Source organism: Saccostrea cucullata, unplaced genomic scaffold (assembly GCF_032062105.1).
Source record: "Saccostrea cucullata isolate Sc308-1 unplaced genomic scaffold, CSIRO_AGI_Scuc_v1 ctg18, whole genome shotgun sequence".
Classification (NCBI taxonomy): Eukaryota; Metazoa; Mollusca; class Bivalvia; order Ostreida; family Ostreidae; genus Saccostrea; species Saccostrea cuccullata.
The window spans coordinates 62,661-83,229 of NW_026932065.1; the positions used below are offsets into that span (position 1 = coordinate 62,661).

Genomic DNA, 20,569 nt, shown 5'->3' on the forward strand with positions numbered 1-20,569 from the left:
TATGTTGATAAGTTAAATCTTTAAGGTACATGCTGTACGAATGTTGTCTTCTGTAAAACTATGGAGAATCCCAATCAGTTTTTTGAGGTTAAAAATCTTGAGTGAAACTTGAGACCGATCAACAAGGGGTGGGGGGGGCTTAATGTTTGTAGACACCTGATCCTTTTTCTGGGTTTTCCAGGGATCCGTTTTGTATGTCCTGAGTTCAGAAGTCTATTGCTCGTAGATTTTTTTTAGATCGATCATCGTTCATTATCTTCACCCTTTTCCCATTGAATAAATAATGTTGAATATTTTGGCAATGTTGTTTTATGTCACAATAACCGCTTCCTTCTTGTCGATCAAATGGGGTTTGATGAAAAAATATAAATACTAGTAATTAAAAGTATTCTTGTTGTTAAGTAACCAATTTTAAGTATTCACAAAGTGCATATAAAAAATATGCATTTTGTTTTCCTTGTCTTTCTTAAGCATTTCTTGAACAACGTCTGAAATTTCAGTATCCTTGCATGAGAAGATGTATTTCTTTTCCCGCTTTGTATAAAGTTCCCACCAATCAAACCGGATGACTGCAGGGCGTTATAAATACCGATTAGTGACCGTACAATCTGTCACTGTCTCCGTTCCGTCTTTTTGAATGTCAGTTCTGTATTGATCAGTCCAGTCCGCTGGAGAGGTCCCAATGCTTCCAGCATGCAACTGGTGTCGTCTTAAATACTTGCAATTTTAAAGTGTTGAGTTCGCTGAAACTTCAGCATGCATACCTCAAGTTTACTCGCTGAATTATCGAACACTTGTCAAAACAAAACCACCTGTGAAACCCTTGTTATTGTGTTGGTTGGTTGCTCGTGATGGTGGTATACATGGTTGTGATCCTTTAGCGTTTTGGCATTCATCGTTAGACCTAATGACCCATTGAATCCCACTATCTCTTATCATTGGGTATCAAAAACGTTTTAACCCGTTTATTGCTATCATTTTTATTGTAATTAGTATTATCTCCTCTAAAAATGATCTGCCACACTAATGACAAGAACCACAAAATGAATAGAGTCGGAATTCATCAGTTTCTCCATGAATTCGTTTGATGGCGTATTTGATATTTTCACCATTATGGCGAGTTGATTGCGCTTAGACCCGTGCAAGATGCGTTCGATTTTTCCCCCTCTCCGTAAACATGTATTTTATAAAAGACTTAATATGTGATCCGATAGGATATATTGCATTGCATTTTCCTTTAGGTAATTCGAGATCACTGATCATTTTCTGGCGGTCATACACCGGTCATGTGAGTGCTACCCTTTATCCTTCTAAAGAGGCCCGGATGCTGTGAACAATCTATGGATCCATAGCTAGTATGTCGGCAGAATCATATAAACTTGTAGGATTTGACTTTCATCTATCAACCTGCAGGGAAACGACCCCTTAATTAGGAAGCAGAATTCATAGACTTAATAAGGTTTCAATTTGAGCTTTTTTCCTTATAATGAGAAATCGATTCCTTTAAAAATGTTTATCCTTCAAGTTGGTCAACCTTAGATATACATGTATTTGACAAGTGTTCAAAAATATATCCATACCATTTTTGTCGAGCATTACGCACAAATGTACATCTTCTAAGAATTTTCAGGGTATATTATCTCTTATGTACAATTCCAAGATACCTTCAATTTAAAGTCTTGTATTCTTTATATATTAAACTTAATATGCTTGTATGCTTCAGGATGAAATTTAAATGTATAAAAATATGTGGAATATTGTTAAAGTTGCACAAATTCTTAGAAAAGATTACACCTGATCCCACCTCTGATGTTTTTGAGGTCTGTGTTTGTTTTGCTCCTATTCTGTATTGTTTAATGGACTTTTGAGTTTGAATACTGTTTGTTATCTCCATTTATTCCCCTTAAATCAAAGTTAAGGTGTTAACAATATATAAACATAAATTTTCATAAGCATAAATAAAATATCTTAAAATCTTCAGAACAGCAGAAATAAAGTGGCACGGATGAGCGTTGTGGCTTGTAACGATATATTCCTGCAATACCGACGTTATTTTCTAATAGATAACAGAACTTTCCTTCAAAGAGTTTTATTAACAATGCCGTAACTGTGATTTGAGGTTCAAATTATCTTGTTTTATCTTAAATTGCAAGCTCGATTATAAATGATTACTCTGATGTGGTTTACATGTATCAAGTAATCATTAAAACCCATTATTAATGCATCTGCATTCAAAGAGCATAAAGCTAACAATTTATGAAAACATCAGGAACTTTCTATATCAATTTTCAGAGCGCACACTTCTGCGAAGCAAGCGGTTTTATTATTCAAGTTTTTATATTCAAGATTTCGTTAGATAACTATGTACAACTGCGTGAAACTCATATTTGTTATTTATGCCAAAATTCCTAAAATATAAATTATTTTTATTTGTGTTACTGTAATTTTTTTTTGAAAATATCTCTATTTACTATTTTCTATTTACTATTTTGGGGGCACATTTTACAAGTATTTAGCACATTTTGAAAATTTTCATCTTCCTTTCACACCTATTGCATTTTGCACCTGTTGTAAGTGTTCAGCATTAAGCGACCATGCAGCACCTTTTGTCAGTACTGAACCTGTTCCAGATGTTTTGTACAGCGCGATTTTCACCTTTTTGTTGACAGTTTCTTCAGTATGATACAAAATAGCTATAGGAAGCAAGCCATGCTAGAGATTCTGTTAAACCATCTTCGAACAGACTATAAGATAGGCCTGCCAGATTTATTTTTATTTATTGCCTGATAATCTGGTTTTAATTTCTTCATCATCGGACTTCAAGAACGTATATGGTAAGAGCTGCATACTAACTTAATAATGAAGGAATCTTATGTTTCTGGAGCCATATATCCGGTAGAAACACATTATACTCACATTAGTCCCAATGGAATATCTGGACATCATTATTTTGACTGTGAATGGCATATGTATGCTTAATATATGTACTACAGTAATCAAGTTCTGGTACTGTGCATGAGTTCGAAAAGAATAATTACTTGTAACTACGTATCTAATGCATAATTACATTACTGGAACTGAAAACCCCTTGTTAATTTGTTCAAGTTGAAGTGTCCATTCTCAATATCCCTGCTTACTTAATGAAGTGAAAATCTGTCCTTGCGCGTTATAAGGTTCCCCACACTATGCTCTCTCATTAACTCCGACAGCGTTCCAAGGCAAAAGCCCAGTTTTCCCTGCAAAGAGAAATGTGAATGCGATCACAGGCTATGATAATTCAGATTAACAATGAAAATCTTCGGGTTATAAAGGAGTTAATTTCGGGCCAGTGACTTCAATGAACGAAATACACGTAAGAAGTGCATGTGTCAACGAGAAAAATTGCGACATCGATTTTCATGAGTTGGTAATCATGCGAGAAAACAGTGTTCGTCTGTCACATTTATCATTGTACATAGCTGAAGCTGCTGTATGCAGAGTATATACAATGTAACGGATCTAATTTGATGAAGAAATCGGCAGTGGAATTGCTGGCTGGTCCCTTTACATGTCTGAAGAAATAATGGTTAGTGGTGTCCCAATGGGACAGGCTTAATGTAAATGTCCAAACACAGGAAACCGCCGCATTACAAGCAGTTATCTTTTATGAAATGCTGGGGATATGAAATATACGAGAATTTTTGAAATTTTGACGAATATTTCTGAATTATGGATAAAGGGTGGTGTGACTATGCGCAGCATCGTTTGCGAAACTGGCCCTAGTATAACCAGGGTTCAATACTGACGGTATTAATATCCATCTTATCAGAAAAAGCATGCTATCCATGGCGATGAAGAGGGACAGAGACTTGAGGTTCCATTGAGCAAACAATTATATAATATAGTGATGCTAAAGGGCCCAGTCATGTTTGGGATGGAGATTATGCAAAACTTCACAAACGGCACCCCTGATTCTTATGGTGGGATGGGGTACGAGATGAGACTGTTAGCCAAGGACAGTCCTGACCACCAGTCCTCTAATCTGACCAGACTAACTACTTCAGGATATGATAAGTCATACTCCCAGGTATGTTTGGTTACGTTTGCTCTGCTCCAAAATTTATATTGTTTACTGGACTTTTGAGCGTCTCTCCATATGCTTGAAACGAGTGCATGTGATAACCCCCATAATAATTCTGAAAATTTAATTTTAAGGATGTAAGTTCAATGAGAGTTGATAATAAATATACATATGTATTCAGAATCGAACTATACAAATAGTGTTCGATGATTGATAATCATCAGATTTTGCATTGTGTTTATCATTTTACTGAGATTATTTACATATGACAATGCGGTGACAGCAACAGTTGGTCTTCTCTATTGCTTTTTCTGACAATGTGTTTCTCTGATTTGACTCCCCATCAATATCATCTAATTGGTTTTTATTTCTGGTAAATCGCCCTGGAGTAAACATAGGCAAGTCCAAAAACAAATGTGTGAGAAATGTAATCATGGACTTCCATGGCTTATTGTTTATACCAGAGAATGTTTTTGGATGGTACTCAATTTCTTTTGTTCTTTTTTGATGATTGGATGATAGAATATATCCCCAACCACTGATGCTTGAAAAAAAGCAATGTTTCAAGTAGATTTGTAAAAAAAAAAAAGATCAAGAAGTTCGAAAGGAGTAATACATCTCTTGCCAGACTCTAAATACTTGGCAAGTGTACTGATTCAATTTACCTAACTACTGCTACTAATCAATTGATGAAAGATACATGTGGCTACTGTTAACAAGACTAAACTAAACATTTATTTCCAGACAAATGAGGCATCATTAGGAAACCTACAGTAGATACAGTGTCCATCTTAATATTGATTTACTTATAAATGTATCATATTCATGCATACAACACTTATTTTGGATACATTAAGGTGGATATTGACAGAGTAGTTTTTAACCTATGGAGTAGCCCCTTGAATAATATTTAAAAGAACCCTGTTGTACCTTTCGTCACAATAAGATAGATAGTCTTGTGACCGTTGAGTTCGTCCTTAACGTAGGATACTGCAGTCGTGCTCTTCAGCATTTAGTTAGAGATAATCTTCTTAACAAGTCTAGCGATTGCCATTGTCAGTCGTCGCAATCAATATACGACAAAAAAGGTAGCCCAAAGGCGACAAATAGAGCGAATGGAAATACCAACCCAATTAAAACAGCATTCAAAATGTATCGTGGGCAAAATAAAAATGTTGTTATGAAATCATTAAATAATGAACAAAAACATTTTTTGGGGGAAAAATCAATGTATTTCAAAGTGTATTTTCAATTATTTATGTTATACAAGAAATTGTACATATAAATTCTAAGCAGAAACTTGTTTTATGTAAAACTCATTTACCTATTTTTAACATAAACATTTAAAAAAAACATAAATAAATAAAAGTTGTTTTTTCTCGAACATACTTAGAAGTGCAACGATGATAGCAAAACATACCCCTTAACTCAAGTTGATCACATTAGTTCACAAAGTCATTAATAATTCAAATAAAACCGGGGCATGGGATAATGAATTCAATTTTTAGATGGCATTGTAAAAAATTAGAATGTTTCAGCCACACAAAGCTTTTCTTTTATGGAAAAAAGATAATTTGTATATAAGGCATTCTATTATGTTCAGTGTGTTGCAATTTACTAAAAATAAATAAGGGCAAGTCTTTATCACAATTGAATTGATTAATTCTTCGATTTTTTTTAATTCATGAACTGATCCTTAAAAAGTACCAAAAGGAAAAATAAGATATACTTGTAATTTGTAATTCACTGGATGTAGTCACGTGTTATTTGGTCTTCAATCACAATATTGTTCACAGCATCATCAAGAGGCATAGTTAAGCGAATGGAATCTAAAATTTAAAAAAAATCAAAAATTAAACAAATATAATTTAGGCAGAATAATGATCGTGGTCATCTCTCCACCTGTGAAAAACGTCACACTCCATATTAATTATTTAAAATGCTAGTAACCTTATTGCTGTTGGACGAACTTTGGTATATAGTGTATATCTAGGCCAAATCTGCATCCAGACAGCTAACGATGGTCATTAATGTTACCTGTTTGATTGATTTTTTTTTCTTCCTCGAGAGATTTTTCCCTTATGAGCAAAGAATATATATGTTTTAATTATACAGGTCAATTTGCTCAGACGATTGCGGGTTAATTGACCACAGTTGTCTGATACAGGTGGTCCTTCAATAACACAATGAAACATATATTACATTGCTGAGGGGAGGGAAAAAGTGAAACGATTTTTGGACTTTAATAAACGAAACAGTTTTGTTCTGAGAATGGAATGGAGCCCCAGGTCTAGAACTAGATGTCGTAAAAGGGTAAGTCTGAGAGCAGTAACTTGGTCCCCTAGCAATTTAACCTCATTAGTTATCTGTTTTAATTGATTAGATTTTGAATCTCTTTGGATGAAGTATTTTGATTGATTAAACCATTTTACATGACTATAAAAAACTAAATCTAGTTTTCAATTAATACAGAATATTCCCTGATGTTAGGAACCATAAATCTTTAATTTATTAATTTTCTTATGTTAAATTAATTACGACAATGTTTATGTTAAAGGTACCGTATTTGAGATAAATGATGAGTACAATATGTACATATTTAATTAATATAAATAATTTTATGTTGATTGGACATCACATTAATAATTAGCATGTAATCAATATTTATAGTTTACGATAATCAATTAAATCTTGACAAATGTCACTTCTAAACAAACATCTTTTTTAAAAGAACATCATTTGGAATCTCAAGCATACATTTAATATCAATGTGTACCTTTTCTCATTCATTTTCTCGTTCATGAATTTACATTTTATCTTTAATTTGCACAGAATGAATCAGATGAAGGTCAAACAATTATAATCAAATTTAATTGTTGTTTTTTTTTTTTTACATATTAAAAATGTATTGAAGTTTGAATGCCCTAGACTTCCAAGTTTCTCGATTTTCAAACTATTCAAATGAATTTGGATGTAAATATAAACAAGCAAATGTATGTAAAATTCTTCATGTATCTGTTTTGTTTCTAAAAAAATACCAAACTAATGTTCTAGTACGTAGTGAGTATCATTTCACCTGATATTAAATCCATGCAAGTACAGCCCGAGTAGGATTTTAAGGGGGAATAGAACTGTTCCATTTACTTTAATGTTTAGTCACCTAGAAAATATACGTTAGATCTAAGCAAATCTAGTATTGTGCATATCTAGAGGCATCTTCCTTGAAAGTAGTCATCTGAAGACTTGTACGTAGTTACTTGGAAATGAACCTGCTACAGAACTTGAATCTGGTCAGTCATTGAAAAATGTAGATCTGATTCAGCATCTGAAGCAACTCTGGTAGTATGCATCCCTTAGTTCAAGTTTTGTCCAGGTAGGGCTTATAATGTAATGTCTTGTTAATGCAATGTTCCATAAGAATTAACCTATTCACTCACCCAGGCCAGACCTAGCATTCAGTGTGCATCTCTAGATTTATCATTTATGAAAATCTGTTTACTCAAATGCAAAAAAAAGCTAAATGGTTCACCACTGGTGTTTCTCGATGGAGAAAGCTTTTCGTAAGCCTTCCACGAAAGAAAAGAACAGTCTCATTTTTTTAAAATTCTAATACTCTTCAACTGTATTGTACATTTAATTTTACATGTATTAAAACATCATCTTGAAATAGATGTATAATTGTGATTTTCTGTTAGTTTTTCGCTTAATTACGTAACATAATATAATTCTACTGCTTCATTTATATAAAAATTCTTTCTCTTCAGTAATGCAAGGACAATTTTATGGAAACCATGTTCAAAAAATCAGTAAAATTGTCGATTACTTACGAATTTACTTACTGTCATAAAATCACAGGAAAAGGCATAGTAAATTTACATTTGCATACGAGCAAATTTGATTATGGACACTAATAAATTTCCCTCAGAATAAGCAAAGTATACAAGTATTCAGATCAACACTGTCGGTTGAGAATTTGTCAAATTTTTGCCATGCAAATGAGGGACGTTCAATTCATTTGCATATAATTGATCACTGTTGCAGATCACTGTTGAATACTTATATCTGTTCATTTTCTGTGCAGTTGACCGTAAGCTGCATATTCCTATATATTCTGTGCAGAAGACAACTGTTGAATATTCCTATATTTTGTGGTGCAGTTGAACACTGTTCCTGACTTTTCTTTGAAATTGACTTGTTATACTCCAATACTTAGTGGTACTGTAGATCACTGTTGAACAATCCAAAATATTAATTGCAAGTTTCTGTTAAATTCTTCTTTATTTTATGTGCAGAACAACACTTCTCAATACACCTCTATTTTCTGTGCAGAATACCACTGTAACTCTTTTATTTTCTTGTGCAGTTGAATCACTGTTGAACGCTATATTTCTTTGCAGTTGACCGTTGTTAAATATTGTCTCCTTTTCATTCTGTGCTGCTGTTATTCATAGTTAATTATGTTATATTTTTCTGTGCAGTTGACCATTGTTAAACGCTCCCACATTTTCTGGTACAAAAGACCGCCTTTGAATACTATCTTTTTTGGGTGCAGTTGAACCACTGTTGAACACACCTATATTTCTTTGAAGTTGACCATTGTTAACACTTTTATCTTTTCTGTGCATTGAAACAATAAATAATCCTATATTTTCGTCCAGTTGACCACTATTGGATACTCCAGTCCATAAGTTGTTGCATGTTGTTATTTAACTAATCATTGCCATTGTGAATATTTTTTTCAAATATATAGTTTTCATTGGGCTATCTCATACTGCATGTGATAAAATAGTGCATGGTTCCAAAATTGTGAACCATCCAGTATGAGTTCGGGTGGTTTCTTAAGTAATGTTTACTTTCTTCATTCAGCTGTTCCTTCTTCCTCATTCAATACCAAACATTTTATAAAAAATTGAAACCGATTTTTAGAATAAAAAACTGATGGTTTATGAAAAATTAAATGGTGATTTCAAACATTGTTTTTATTTCAGCTTACCAAGTCACCAAGACTCTATATCATTTTGCAACATTTTTGCAACACAAAACAAAACAAACATTAAAGTTAAGGATTCTGCTTTACCTGCGATAATTTTAAGAATACTAAGTTTAAAACCTCATCCAAAATTTACTATACATTTTAAAAGCAAAATTACTTTTTGTTTCAAATGTGGCAAATGTATACGAAATTAACATTCGGGATTGGGGATTGAGGTAATAGAATGCTACAAATAAAGAATTCTTTAAAATTGTACTTTTAAAACAACATTGTGACATTTTTTGTACAGCAATCAAGCTGTAGGAGTTATCGTTCATTAGGCACTTTATAAACAGCGTCATCCCGCTCCTTAGCATCAGAGTCATGCATCATTCAGTTGTTGAAAAAATGTCACAATAAAGTAAAATACTATATCAAACAGGAAGTCTTTTAGCAATCTTATCTTTGAAGACAACTTTAGCCATTGAATTATGGAATAAATCGACCACTTGTTATTAAGTTGTCCAACATAAATCAATTTAAAGAAACTGCCATTTTATATTGCAGTTTACGAGTCTGCACTTTTCGTCAGGCTGTCTCAATAAATGTTTTTCCATTACGTGCCACTTAAACATTGTCAGGCCTTTTCTTCCCCGTGACAATTTCGTTATACTTCACTTCTTAACGACATCAGCAAATGGCAATCTTGTCCATAGCAGCAATAATATGTAAGTCAGGACATAGAGCCGATCAGAACTCGATATGATTTTGCCATTTGCCTTCTCCTTTGAATCATTGTTGGCATATTGTTTTCATTGTTTTCCCCAAAAGAATAAAACGCATGTAACTAGACCCAAATGAATTGCAACTCGCTAAGGCTTTTATTTCTAATGGTGAAAAGCTTTTAAGTTTCTGCTGTGTAGGAGTATTAAGAGCTATTTGGACTCGTCCACTGATATCGGTGTTTTAATAAGGTGCTTTTTTTGGACATTATACAGAAGAAACACAAAAGAGCACAATTTTGAAATTGGATTGAGGAAACATACTCCGCCCAATTCAATATTTGCATGTTGTACAGCTTTTGCTTTAGAAACGCTGCACTCACAATTTATTAGTTTCAATAAGCTTTTTCCATATCTTATCCTCTTGGGAGGATCTTAAGACTGATATGTAATGAGACTATGACGTCATCTTCAGCCCATTTACTTCCTCAAAGGTACTTTTTTCACCAAAGGAAGGTAAAGTACATATGAGAATTTATCCACTGGGATAAATGAATCGAGTTTATATATAAACTCTAAGTATACATAGTTTTTAGTGTGATAGTAAACTTTAAATTTTGCATTAGATATCTCATTTGTTTTAAGAAAGTTAACGTAAAAGGATCATTTAGATCGGATAGAATAAAAAAAAAACAGTCCTTAAATGCAGACATCATGAATAATTTCTATCATATTAAATAAAAATGAAAAAAATACTCTTACTAATTCATTGAAAATTAATAAAAAAAAATATTTATAAATCCTCTTTATTATTAAAAATTCAAAGAATTTGAAGAAACTTTTTATTATCAAAATTATGTGATTGTAACTTGACAGATATATTGAGGTATATTTCTCTATTACTAAATGTGAAAGCTTTAACACTTCATGCAGATTCCTTATTTACGTGAGAAGTTTACATCAAGAAAAGACTCGCAGATCTCAGATAGTGATACTTTGAAATCGTGATTGGTCTGTTCAAGCTCTTACATATATTTAAGAAATAAAAGTACGAGCAAGTATAATTTTATCTTGCCAGTGGTACCTTTCGCAAAATTTCTGTATAATAAATTCCTCGCGTATGATACCTGAAGGAAACTGTCATTTCTGCGTAAAATTTCATCATTTAAACAATATAATGCTTTTCTCGGTTGTAAGTTTAAACAGTAAAATGCTTTCTTTAGTTATTGGTATGGGATATCATGCCACAGCTTTTACAAAAAAAAAATACATATGTGTATTTTTTTCAATTTGTTGCATCCATAATTCAGATTACAAGGAAAAAGTAGTTTTTTTTAATAACTGATATGCTTAGAAAGTGTTTGATAAACCATATTAATGAACAAAGAAAGACATATTTCCATAAACAATTCTATTCCTAAGATTTCCTCTAAGGATTCCCCTGGTTTCAATAAATGCTGTCACTGAAAATTGACAGTAGTCCACAAAACTTCTGCAAACATACTGTTCATTTATATAGCTCAAAATCGATCAAGGTGAATATATGTCTTATCTGAAATTTCATCTTTGTAAACTACGTGCTGATTCCACCTCTGGAATTTCCATGGATCCGCCCTCTTCACATATATATATTGTTTAAGGATTTTTGAGATCGATCACTTTATGTTATCTTTACCATTTATATCAAAATCAACAAATCAAAAAGTTCTACCAATTCCTTGGCTCGAAGGTGCCAAACAATTTTTTAGTATGTACAATTTTTGGAATGTACATTGTAATTTTTTTTGAAAATGGCATTTGAAGTTTGTATTATTGTTATATACAGACACCTACCGGATCATTTAGTTCACTGCGTCCAGTCCAATCCTAGATATAAAGAATGAAAATATCCATTTTATTCGTATAATATCCATTTTATACGTAGCCTATAGTTGTCAGTTTAAGTCGATCTGCTCTCAATAACAAATAAAAAGTTTACTTACAGGAATTGGTTGTTTTGATAATAAAAGACTATTTAGGCTGATGACCATCAACTGAAGTGTCTGTTGACGAAAACCTCCTCATAACTGAGATTGTGCAGATAAGCTTTCTAATTTGAGCTTTGTACAGATTTTCAATAATAAGGATTTACTGGCAAATCAAAAATATCCGAGTTTTTAAAATAAGATTTTCTATATTGAAATCATGTTGCACTTAAATTTCTGCTCGTCGTGAATATTATGAAGATACGATGTATACAAAAATCAATAACATGTACAGAAACTGTCTTCTTCCATTGCTTTAAAGACCGCATGCAAAGTTATTGCTGATATGCATGATTTTGATAAACGCTTCAATAAGACAGAGAGGTATACATAAACTGTGACATAACAACATCTTAATATATTGAATGCATTGTCCTATTTTTGTTGAAAGTCACATATTAATACATGCTTTTAATACAGTATATTTATTTTTAAAATAACGAGAACTTTATTGTGGTATTTATTATGTACGTAATGTCATGTGCGGGTAGGCAATTTATACATGTAGTAAAAATCAATTGAAATTGTCCTTTGGTTTTGGTATAATACTGTTACATTAAAGTTTTGCATACATTTATCAGAGAGTTAGAAACTACTTACAGCAATTGATATAGGTAGTTTTAAATTATCTGAATTCTAAAACATTAATGTAACGATACTATTTATTATTTCATAGCAGACCTATTTTTGTAATCATATGAAGCAAAATTTGTCCAAAAGGTGATACGAGAAAAGAAAAGAACACTTGCGGTGGTCTTCAACTCGGCATTAAGACATATCGACGACGTATTGTCAATTAACAATTGTTATTTCCATTCTTTTGTCGTTACGATATATCCCAGTGAGCTTAAAATAAAAATACCACAGAGTCGGACACATCTGTTTCTTATTTATATATTTTACTTGAAAAGGACAGTAGTTGTTAATCTAACAACCAAGCTTTATTAAAAACCAGATGACTTTAACTTTTGAATTGTCAGCTTCCTTTACTTCTGCAGCAATATACATATATATATATCATATACCTGCATACAGGGTTTATATCTCCCAGTTGATTTGATACGCAAAAACATGCTCTACGTATGAACAAATTTAAAAATGAGGTAAGTTATTGACAAACGAGTTGCTGAAACAAAAATATCAGCAGTCTCGTTTTAAAAAGTCATCATTTCTTAAGTTCTATGGTCGATACAATCAACTTGTCAGCAAATATAATTTATCATTAAAATGCTGACTGACGTTTTTCATACCTATTGTAAGACCATTACTTACACACTGAATTGTCGACGGAATTTTTTCGTTACTTCCCAATCATGACAAGGAGCACTCGGCGGATGTGACCGGTCGGCAGGGGGTGCTCACTCCTCAGTGGCACCTGATGCCACCTCTGATGTTTTGGAGGTCTGTGTTTTTCATTGATAAATGGACCTTTGAGCTTCAATACTGTTTGTTGTCTCCATATATTTCATTCATATAGATCGATTCATTGTAGATGACTTCAGCTTATTTCCTTGTCGTCAAATCCTGAATTACATCTCCATATGGTATTTCTATCTCCCTACTTATTCGCTACTTAGGAGCATGCTCTAGTATGATCAATTTTTAATCCGAGACTGGATTTGCACCCGTTAGTTGATGTTACAGGAATTTCAACTTGTTAAAATTCATCATTTCTTAAATTCTATGTTCGTTATATATATAATAACGTTATTTGCAAGTGTTACCTTTCAACTGGTCGAATTTTGACTGACTTGTTTTATACCAATTATACTAAATTTGACCATGAAATTTCTGTCCACTTGATCAATACATATGGAGATAGGTTTGACGAGCCAACAGGGGAGGCTTTCTCTTCCTACGCAACTGATCCCACCTCTGGAATTTCCAGGGGTTGTATTTATGTCCTGTTCAGATTTGTAATGTTTGAAGTTTTTAACGAGATCGATCGCTGTTTGTTGTCTTTACCCTTCTTTCATTGAAGGAGTATTATTCTTGTGGTTTGCAAGAGCTATGCAAAAGTGTACTTATCAAAATAGCACATGATTTCTTCTTACGTTTTAAGCAATCTTAACAAAGTTTTTAGTTCGGCAGATACTTAGTTGTCAAAGACAACGTTCGACCCAGTGTAAAAGACGATATTTTGGAGAATCTGCGATATTTTTAAAAGGTAGACTTTAATCCGGCAATAATTTTAAAGGTGGACATTAATCGCAATTATTTGAATGCCATTTGGAGACTTTCCTGTTACATATTCTTCATCGGGATTTCAATCCTCTGCCTTAATATCCTAACAAAGGGCAACCAATTTAGGCTTTCAATATATTATTTTCTTGTCTTTCGAACTCGAAATCTAATAAACATCAATTCTCTTCTAGCTGACCGGAACTCCTATATGATTTTCCTTGACAATCTCCTAATCGGTATCATTATCATACTTAAGCCTTCGATGAACGAGGGTAGTCCGAATATATTGTGTACAAAAACTGTCATATTCGATTTCTGTTTCTTAATAGATATGATGGAAGTTGAGGCCAGCTTGAAGCCATATATTCGTTGTCTTATACTCTGAATCACTCTTCTCATAAGTTCCTTTCTGCTCGGATACGATTCTAATAAATGTCGGCGTCTATGCCATTCCCCCTGTCACTGAGGTCCTTAATTGCATAACTCTTCAATGTGGATTATTCTATACCGTGTAGCAAAAACAGATGAGGCGGATGGCACAGGGAGAACATAAATACGAAAACTATGTGACGAAACAAAACTATATTGCCATTTTCCCTGCACGTGTAAGCTAAAAACCGTATAATTGTGAACTGGGACTTTTCAAGCATGCGTTAAATTCAATCGCGTTTATCATTTATTGACATGCAACGTTGTGGGGAGGCGGACTTGTTAATTGTGATGATAAGCTCTTAGTGAAGCACTTTTTTAGAGAACCCCATAAGTGTCAGTCATGGTTTTGGATTTTGCTAAAACGAAAAACTCTCATCTTCCCTTTGGACCTACCAAAACGTCTTGGTAGATCGAACGGATCTCAATCTGCATAATCAATTATCCAGAAGACTATTTATTAATCAAACTTTGGGGATTCCTGACACTTAGCAATACGTTCGCTCCTTGGACTGGAATTGCTATGAAAAATTCATATATGGCAGTAAAGCACTAATTGAGATATGTGCTTACCAATATAGGACATTTTATTGTGGCATTTAAATATCATGCTTCATTTCATAGATACGCGAACTCTGTAGATTTTTTTGGTGTCGGAAAAATTGATCTTGTTAATGTGTTCAGTTTTTGACAATATGTGGATTTATTTAATGTTCGCAACATTTTACCTGTAAAAGAGGAATTTTGGTCCGCCTTACCGATTCCATATGTACGATGCTTGACACAAGTAATATTACGTAAAGCGTGAACCATTCATATCAATGATTCGTTAATACACATTTTTTCCGCAAGAAAAAAAAAACTTTGGCAAAATGTCGACCAAGAGTATTAACCAAAGTTCTTATCGTGAGTTGACCAAGAAAGTGATGTTACAGAACCATTTTCTTTGGTACTTCATCAAAATGTCCACAAATCCTTTGCAGGTGAAGGTACAAATTTGTGTGCAGTTCTTCAAAGTCGGAGAGATCGACACACTTAAAGAACAATTTACTGCAGATGTGATAGTGAAAGCTAAGTGGAGAGAACCGAACTTGGATGGGCAAAATAAAACGGTAAGCGTAATTACGTATTTTTTTTTTTGGTGGAAGAAAACACAATTTCAATAAATTTCTCTAAAATACCATTATCTCGTACTTTGTTGTATTCTATGGACTGAATTACATGGGGAATAATTCAGTTATCCAACAGTTTATTATAAAGCTTTGATATCATTGTTACGTAACAGAATGAAATTATAATTTTTCCACCATCCTGTCTGTGTTATGGTGCAATGCTGTTTTTCCATATATTTTTTAGTCCGAATCCACAGAATTCAACAAACTCTGGAACCCAAAACTGTATATTGAGAACTCTCTCGGCGACCCTAAGGAACAAATCAGATATCGTCTACTATACAATGATAAAGGGGAGGCGTTTGTTACAGAGAAGAGGGTCATTAAGGGAACATTCATGGAGAATTTGGAATTGGATGACTTCCCATTCGATGTTCAGGTACAAAGCATTCATTGTCATCATGTTCCAGTCTCTTTAACCCTTGTTTCTATATTTAAAACTTCTTACCATCATAGTTGTGGAATCCTTCCTCCCACTACAAAATATTTTTTGGTACATTCCATGATGAGTCTATCTAGAATTCCTGACATTTCCTGCTCATCTTTAAAAGTCTTGATCTACTTTCTTTAGGTTTAAAAACGTTCAAGAGTTTGTACTCCCAAACCTGGTGTTTGGTTTTTCTGTTATATTTCAGAGTAAAGCGGTCTTCGAAGTATATATATATTTGTAATAACTCTGAAGCAATTGTCTACATTGTAACATAGCATCAAGGCCCATTACTTGATTTTAAGATAAGAGTGATATTAGAAATTGCTTGGAAATTTTAATCTTAAAAAGACCTTATAACAAATTAATATATAGCCACATGAAAATATGTCAACACAATTTGTAATATATGTACTAATATATAGCTATAGGTAATCTGTTATTATATTTTTTTGTCTGCTGAGGAAAAATCAGCTTTTATGTATGAAAAGGAAAAAAAAACTCATCTTATTAAACTTTTAAGAAGAATTAATTTTACAATACTTGAAATTCATTATGCATTGAACATATTGAATCGGTATGCATTATATTCAACTCAGAATTGAGGAATCAAATAAATAAAAGTGATAAAAATTGATTTTTAGTTTTGAACTCAAATGTTAAATTTGAAAACTTAATGTATGTTTGATGTTCCTTTCCTAAAGATAGATATCTGGCTTGCATAGTAAATTATTCTTGGTAGTTATTTACAAGGCTTCATAACCTTAGCATCAAGGCACTGGAAAAGGATCCTGTCCCAATTGAAATTTACCCCCCCCCCCCAAAAAAAAAATGTAGATAAAAATTTCCAAATGACAATCATTGAATTATTGAATTTTTCAGTACTTTTCATATTAAAAAAAAGAAGGCGAATTTTGATATTTTGACAATTCGTACAGATGTGATTAGCGCGTAACCAATCAATCTAACTCTTTTGATCAACAGCAGCACTTAAGTTAAAACTTTTATATTTCCAAATGTTGCGACTTTTTGATTTTAAAATTCCCAATTGAAAGGGTACGTGACCCTGTACCAAAAAGGGTTACTTAAAACTTGATTTCATTCTTTTATTAGGGCCCCGCAAGGATTTGCGGGTGCCCTATAGTAATCACTCTGTCTGTCCGTCTGTCTTTCTTCTGTCCACAAATTTCCTGTTTTTTCCTAATAACTTTTTTTATGGTTGCCCAATTAAGATCAAATTTGGTATGGTAGTTCAATAGGCAGAAAGACATATTTTGATGCTAAGTTTGTTTCTCTATGACCCTTGGTTTGGAGCTTTGGGGTATATACTTTATATAAGAATGCTTTAGCAAAGAGAGATAACTGCTGAAGATGTTTCCATTGTAAACTGAATGCTGCTATGAGTCCTTTGGGATTAATTAGCTTTCCTCCTGAAGAAAATCCAAAGCATTATCTTTATCTGTCACATTGAGATTAATTACCACCTCTGTCTGCAAATGAAGTTTGTTTTAAGTTCAATTTGGAATGCTTCTGAAATGTGGATTTAGATATAAATGTTTATACTTTATTTTGGTTAAAATACCTACACAAAGTTATGATTTCATTGAATTCTAAAAACAAGAAATAGATTAAAGAAGACATATCATTTATTTTTACTTTTTTCCCTTTATGTAAATTCAAGAATAATAATAATTTTTGTAGTTGGATTAAGCCATTCTAATATTAATACCTTATTGTAACTTTAGAAGAAAATGATGAGAGAGGTACAATTAATCCCTCAGGATTAATTATCTAGCCTGCTGAAGAAAATTTAGTGGTTACTTAAAACTTGATTTAATTCTTTTATTTCCTCATTTTATATAACACAAACACAAAATAGGAACAGTGCCTAATGTAAATATACAAGGAACAGGTTTTTGGATATTCAGGAATAATGTGTTTTTTTTAAAATTATTCCGAAATAATAATCCTCTCCAACATTTATTTAAAAGTAATTTTTGAAAAGTACAAATGAATTTGTACAGCTGTAATGTTTATATTTTATTTTCGAGCATCCTGTACGTCATTTTGCGAGATAATCACAATGCGAAAATACATGTAAAGACATTAATATGTCATAAGGAATCCTTTGAATTCTCTGACGAATAGTGTATATTGGAAAAAGTATCGACAGCTATATGTTCACGCAAGAAATTTCATAACAAACAACAAATGTTGTAATTTATATTGACAAAGCACACAGATGGAAAATATAAATATACAATGAAGTGTTTGATGAAAAATTGATTGGAAAAACCTTTTCGTAAACACTCCCTATCCTCCCAAATGATCCAGTTAGATACCCCCACCTCCCAAACACGCACAAAAAGTTATATTATAGGATACCCAACGACATATTCATATTCCTTCCTACATGCTGACACATTTTTTCATATTTAGATATTTTACTTCAAAAGGATGTTCACACGACAGCTAATGCGAAGTAAAAACGAATTAAAAGATGATCTCTCATGTAAACATTCACCTTATGCAGGAGCAGATGCAAGTAATGTTACAGTGTCTGTACACACATTTAAGTGATTAATAACCAGTTTTTCACTCAAAAATTTTTAAAACGGACATGTGGCATTTAAATTTTGCCATTACGCATGCCTCAAAAAGTTGCTTAGCTGACACAGAGCTAATGCGAAGTAATTTAATGCGCAGTAAACTAATTCGAATTAAACTCGCATTAAATTGTAAAGCTAAAGTAAATAATTCGAATTAAACTCTCCGTGTGAACAGGGCATAAATATTGACAAGGTGCTGAATCAAGAATATCAGCAGTCTCGTTTGAAGTAATTTCGTAAGTTCTGTGGTCGATACAATGACCTTGATAGCAAGTACAATTTATCATTTAGTCAAATGCTGAATGACGTTTTTTCATACTAATTGTTAGACCACAGATTTTTTTCCGTTGCTTCCCAAAAATGACAAGGAGCACACGGCGTGTGTGACCGGTCGACAGGAGATGCTTACTCCTCCATGGCACCTGATCCCACCCCTGATGTTATGGAGGTCAGTGTTTGCTCTGCTCCTATTTTGTATTGTTTCATGGACTTTTGATCTGGAAAAGTGTGCGTCATTTCCATATTTTTCATGCTAAACATTTTGTATTTTTTGGTCGGAATAAATTTGTACGAGGTTTAGATTATCATTTTCTCATGTACAAATTAAGAGATCATCAATACATTAGTTTTATGATTAATATCATACATGTAGATAAGGCTTGTTTACAGACATCAACAACTCGATAAAAAAATTATCGATAAATAAAGTTCTAGTGATAAAGCAAAACTCTGTGTGGAAAGATATCTGTACATATTGCTTCCTTTGGAAATGAGAAAACCGTCAGTCTAATTATTTTATTGCCCGGTGGTAAAACTGCCATTATTTATTCATCTGTGCCATTTACTGAAATATATTGCAATTATTTTCAGTAATTATGTAGCACGCAAATTGCAGATCTGGTTGGTCTTGCATTTATTAATTTCCCTGTGTCGCTGGAGGCTCTTTCCGGACATTGACAGGGATCAATTTACAAGGGGTGCTTTATTTGGTCAATCAGTGTATATGTCCTTCTCGTTGGATTGCTCCTGAGTTATATACAAGTGAAAATTTAAGAAACCGTTATTAAACATTCATTCCTTTGCAAGGAAATATACAGCATATCGCTTTATGTCTACTCCAAATATCTTAGTGAACTCGAAATTAAGACACTACACATCTGTTCCATATTCGAATGTTTTACTGCCTGATGAGGGCCAACTAACAACAAAATTATACGACAAAATTCAGCTGTCATCTGCATATTGGGTTTACAACTCCCTACTTATTTGATATGCAAAATCATGCTCAATTTTTAAAACAAAGGCATGCTACTGAAAGAAAGATTGATGTTGCATGGATTTTAACATCATCGTTTAAAAAAGCATTTCGAAATATTATATTCTTTAAATTGACCAAGGTAGCAAATATAAAATATCAATGGGTTGTATACTTGGGCTAAGGTTTTTTTCCGACATTGTAAAGCCTTGGATTTATATTTAATATGTTCTTTCGACCAATACATAGAGCTAACGGCTGGTGTGACCGATAGACGAAAATGATTACTTCTAGGTACTTGAAACTTTGAAATTTCGTTTTATCTGTCCTGCTTACAGATTTTGTAGTTTGTAGCTAATCTGAGATCGATTACTGTTTGTTACCTTCACTATCCTAAAAAGTGACATGCTTTTTTCTATTTAAATATATAACGGATAGAAAATATAATCTGAAAGAAATGCAAGGTGCAAACATCTCTTAAAGAATATTTCCTTGTTGAAATTCCTGCTGAATGAATTAATCTGTATATCTTCACTCGTACGACTGAAAATAACTATTGTGTACGTGTTTATTTTTTTGAATATAATATAGTCTATATATATATATAGTCCCTATATAATTTAGACAAACGTAAACGGTTCGTAACACTTCATTTTCATCGGATTTGAGACCGTATTCACCGGGAAGTGGGCATTGTGACGTCACAATCAATACT

The 20,569-nt window shown here is 32.9% G+C and overlaps 1 protein-coding gene across 2 annotated transcripts in view; it reads left to right on the forward strand.

Moving 5' to 3' along the window:
• LOC134234395 (cys-loop ligand-gated ion channel-like) overlaps positions 1-20,569 on the forward strand; it is a 39,045-nt gene that overhangs the window by 6,590 nt on the left and 11,886 nt on the right. For both annotated transcript variants that reach the window (XM_062716457.1, XM_062716456.1), the window contains exons 2-3: positions 15,375-15,503; positions 15,748-15,942. In XM_062716457.1, the coding sequence (XP_062572441.1) occupies positions 15,375-15,503; positions 15,748-15,942 (324 nt within the window). The remainder of the gene's footprint in view (positions 1-15,374; positions 15,504-15,747; positions 15,943-20,569) is intronic.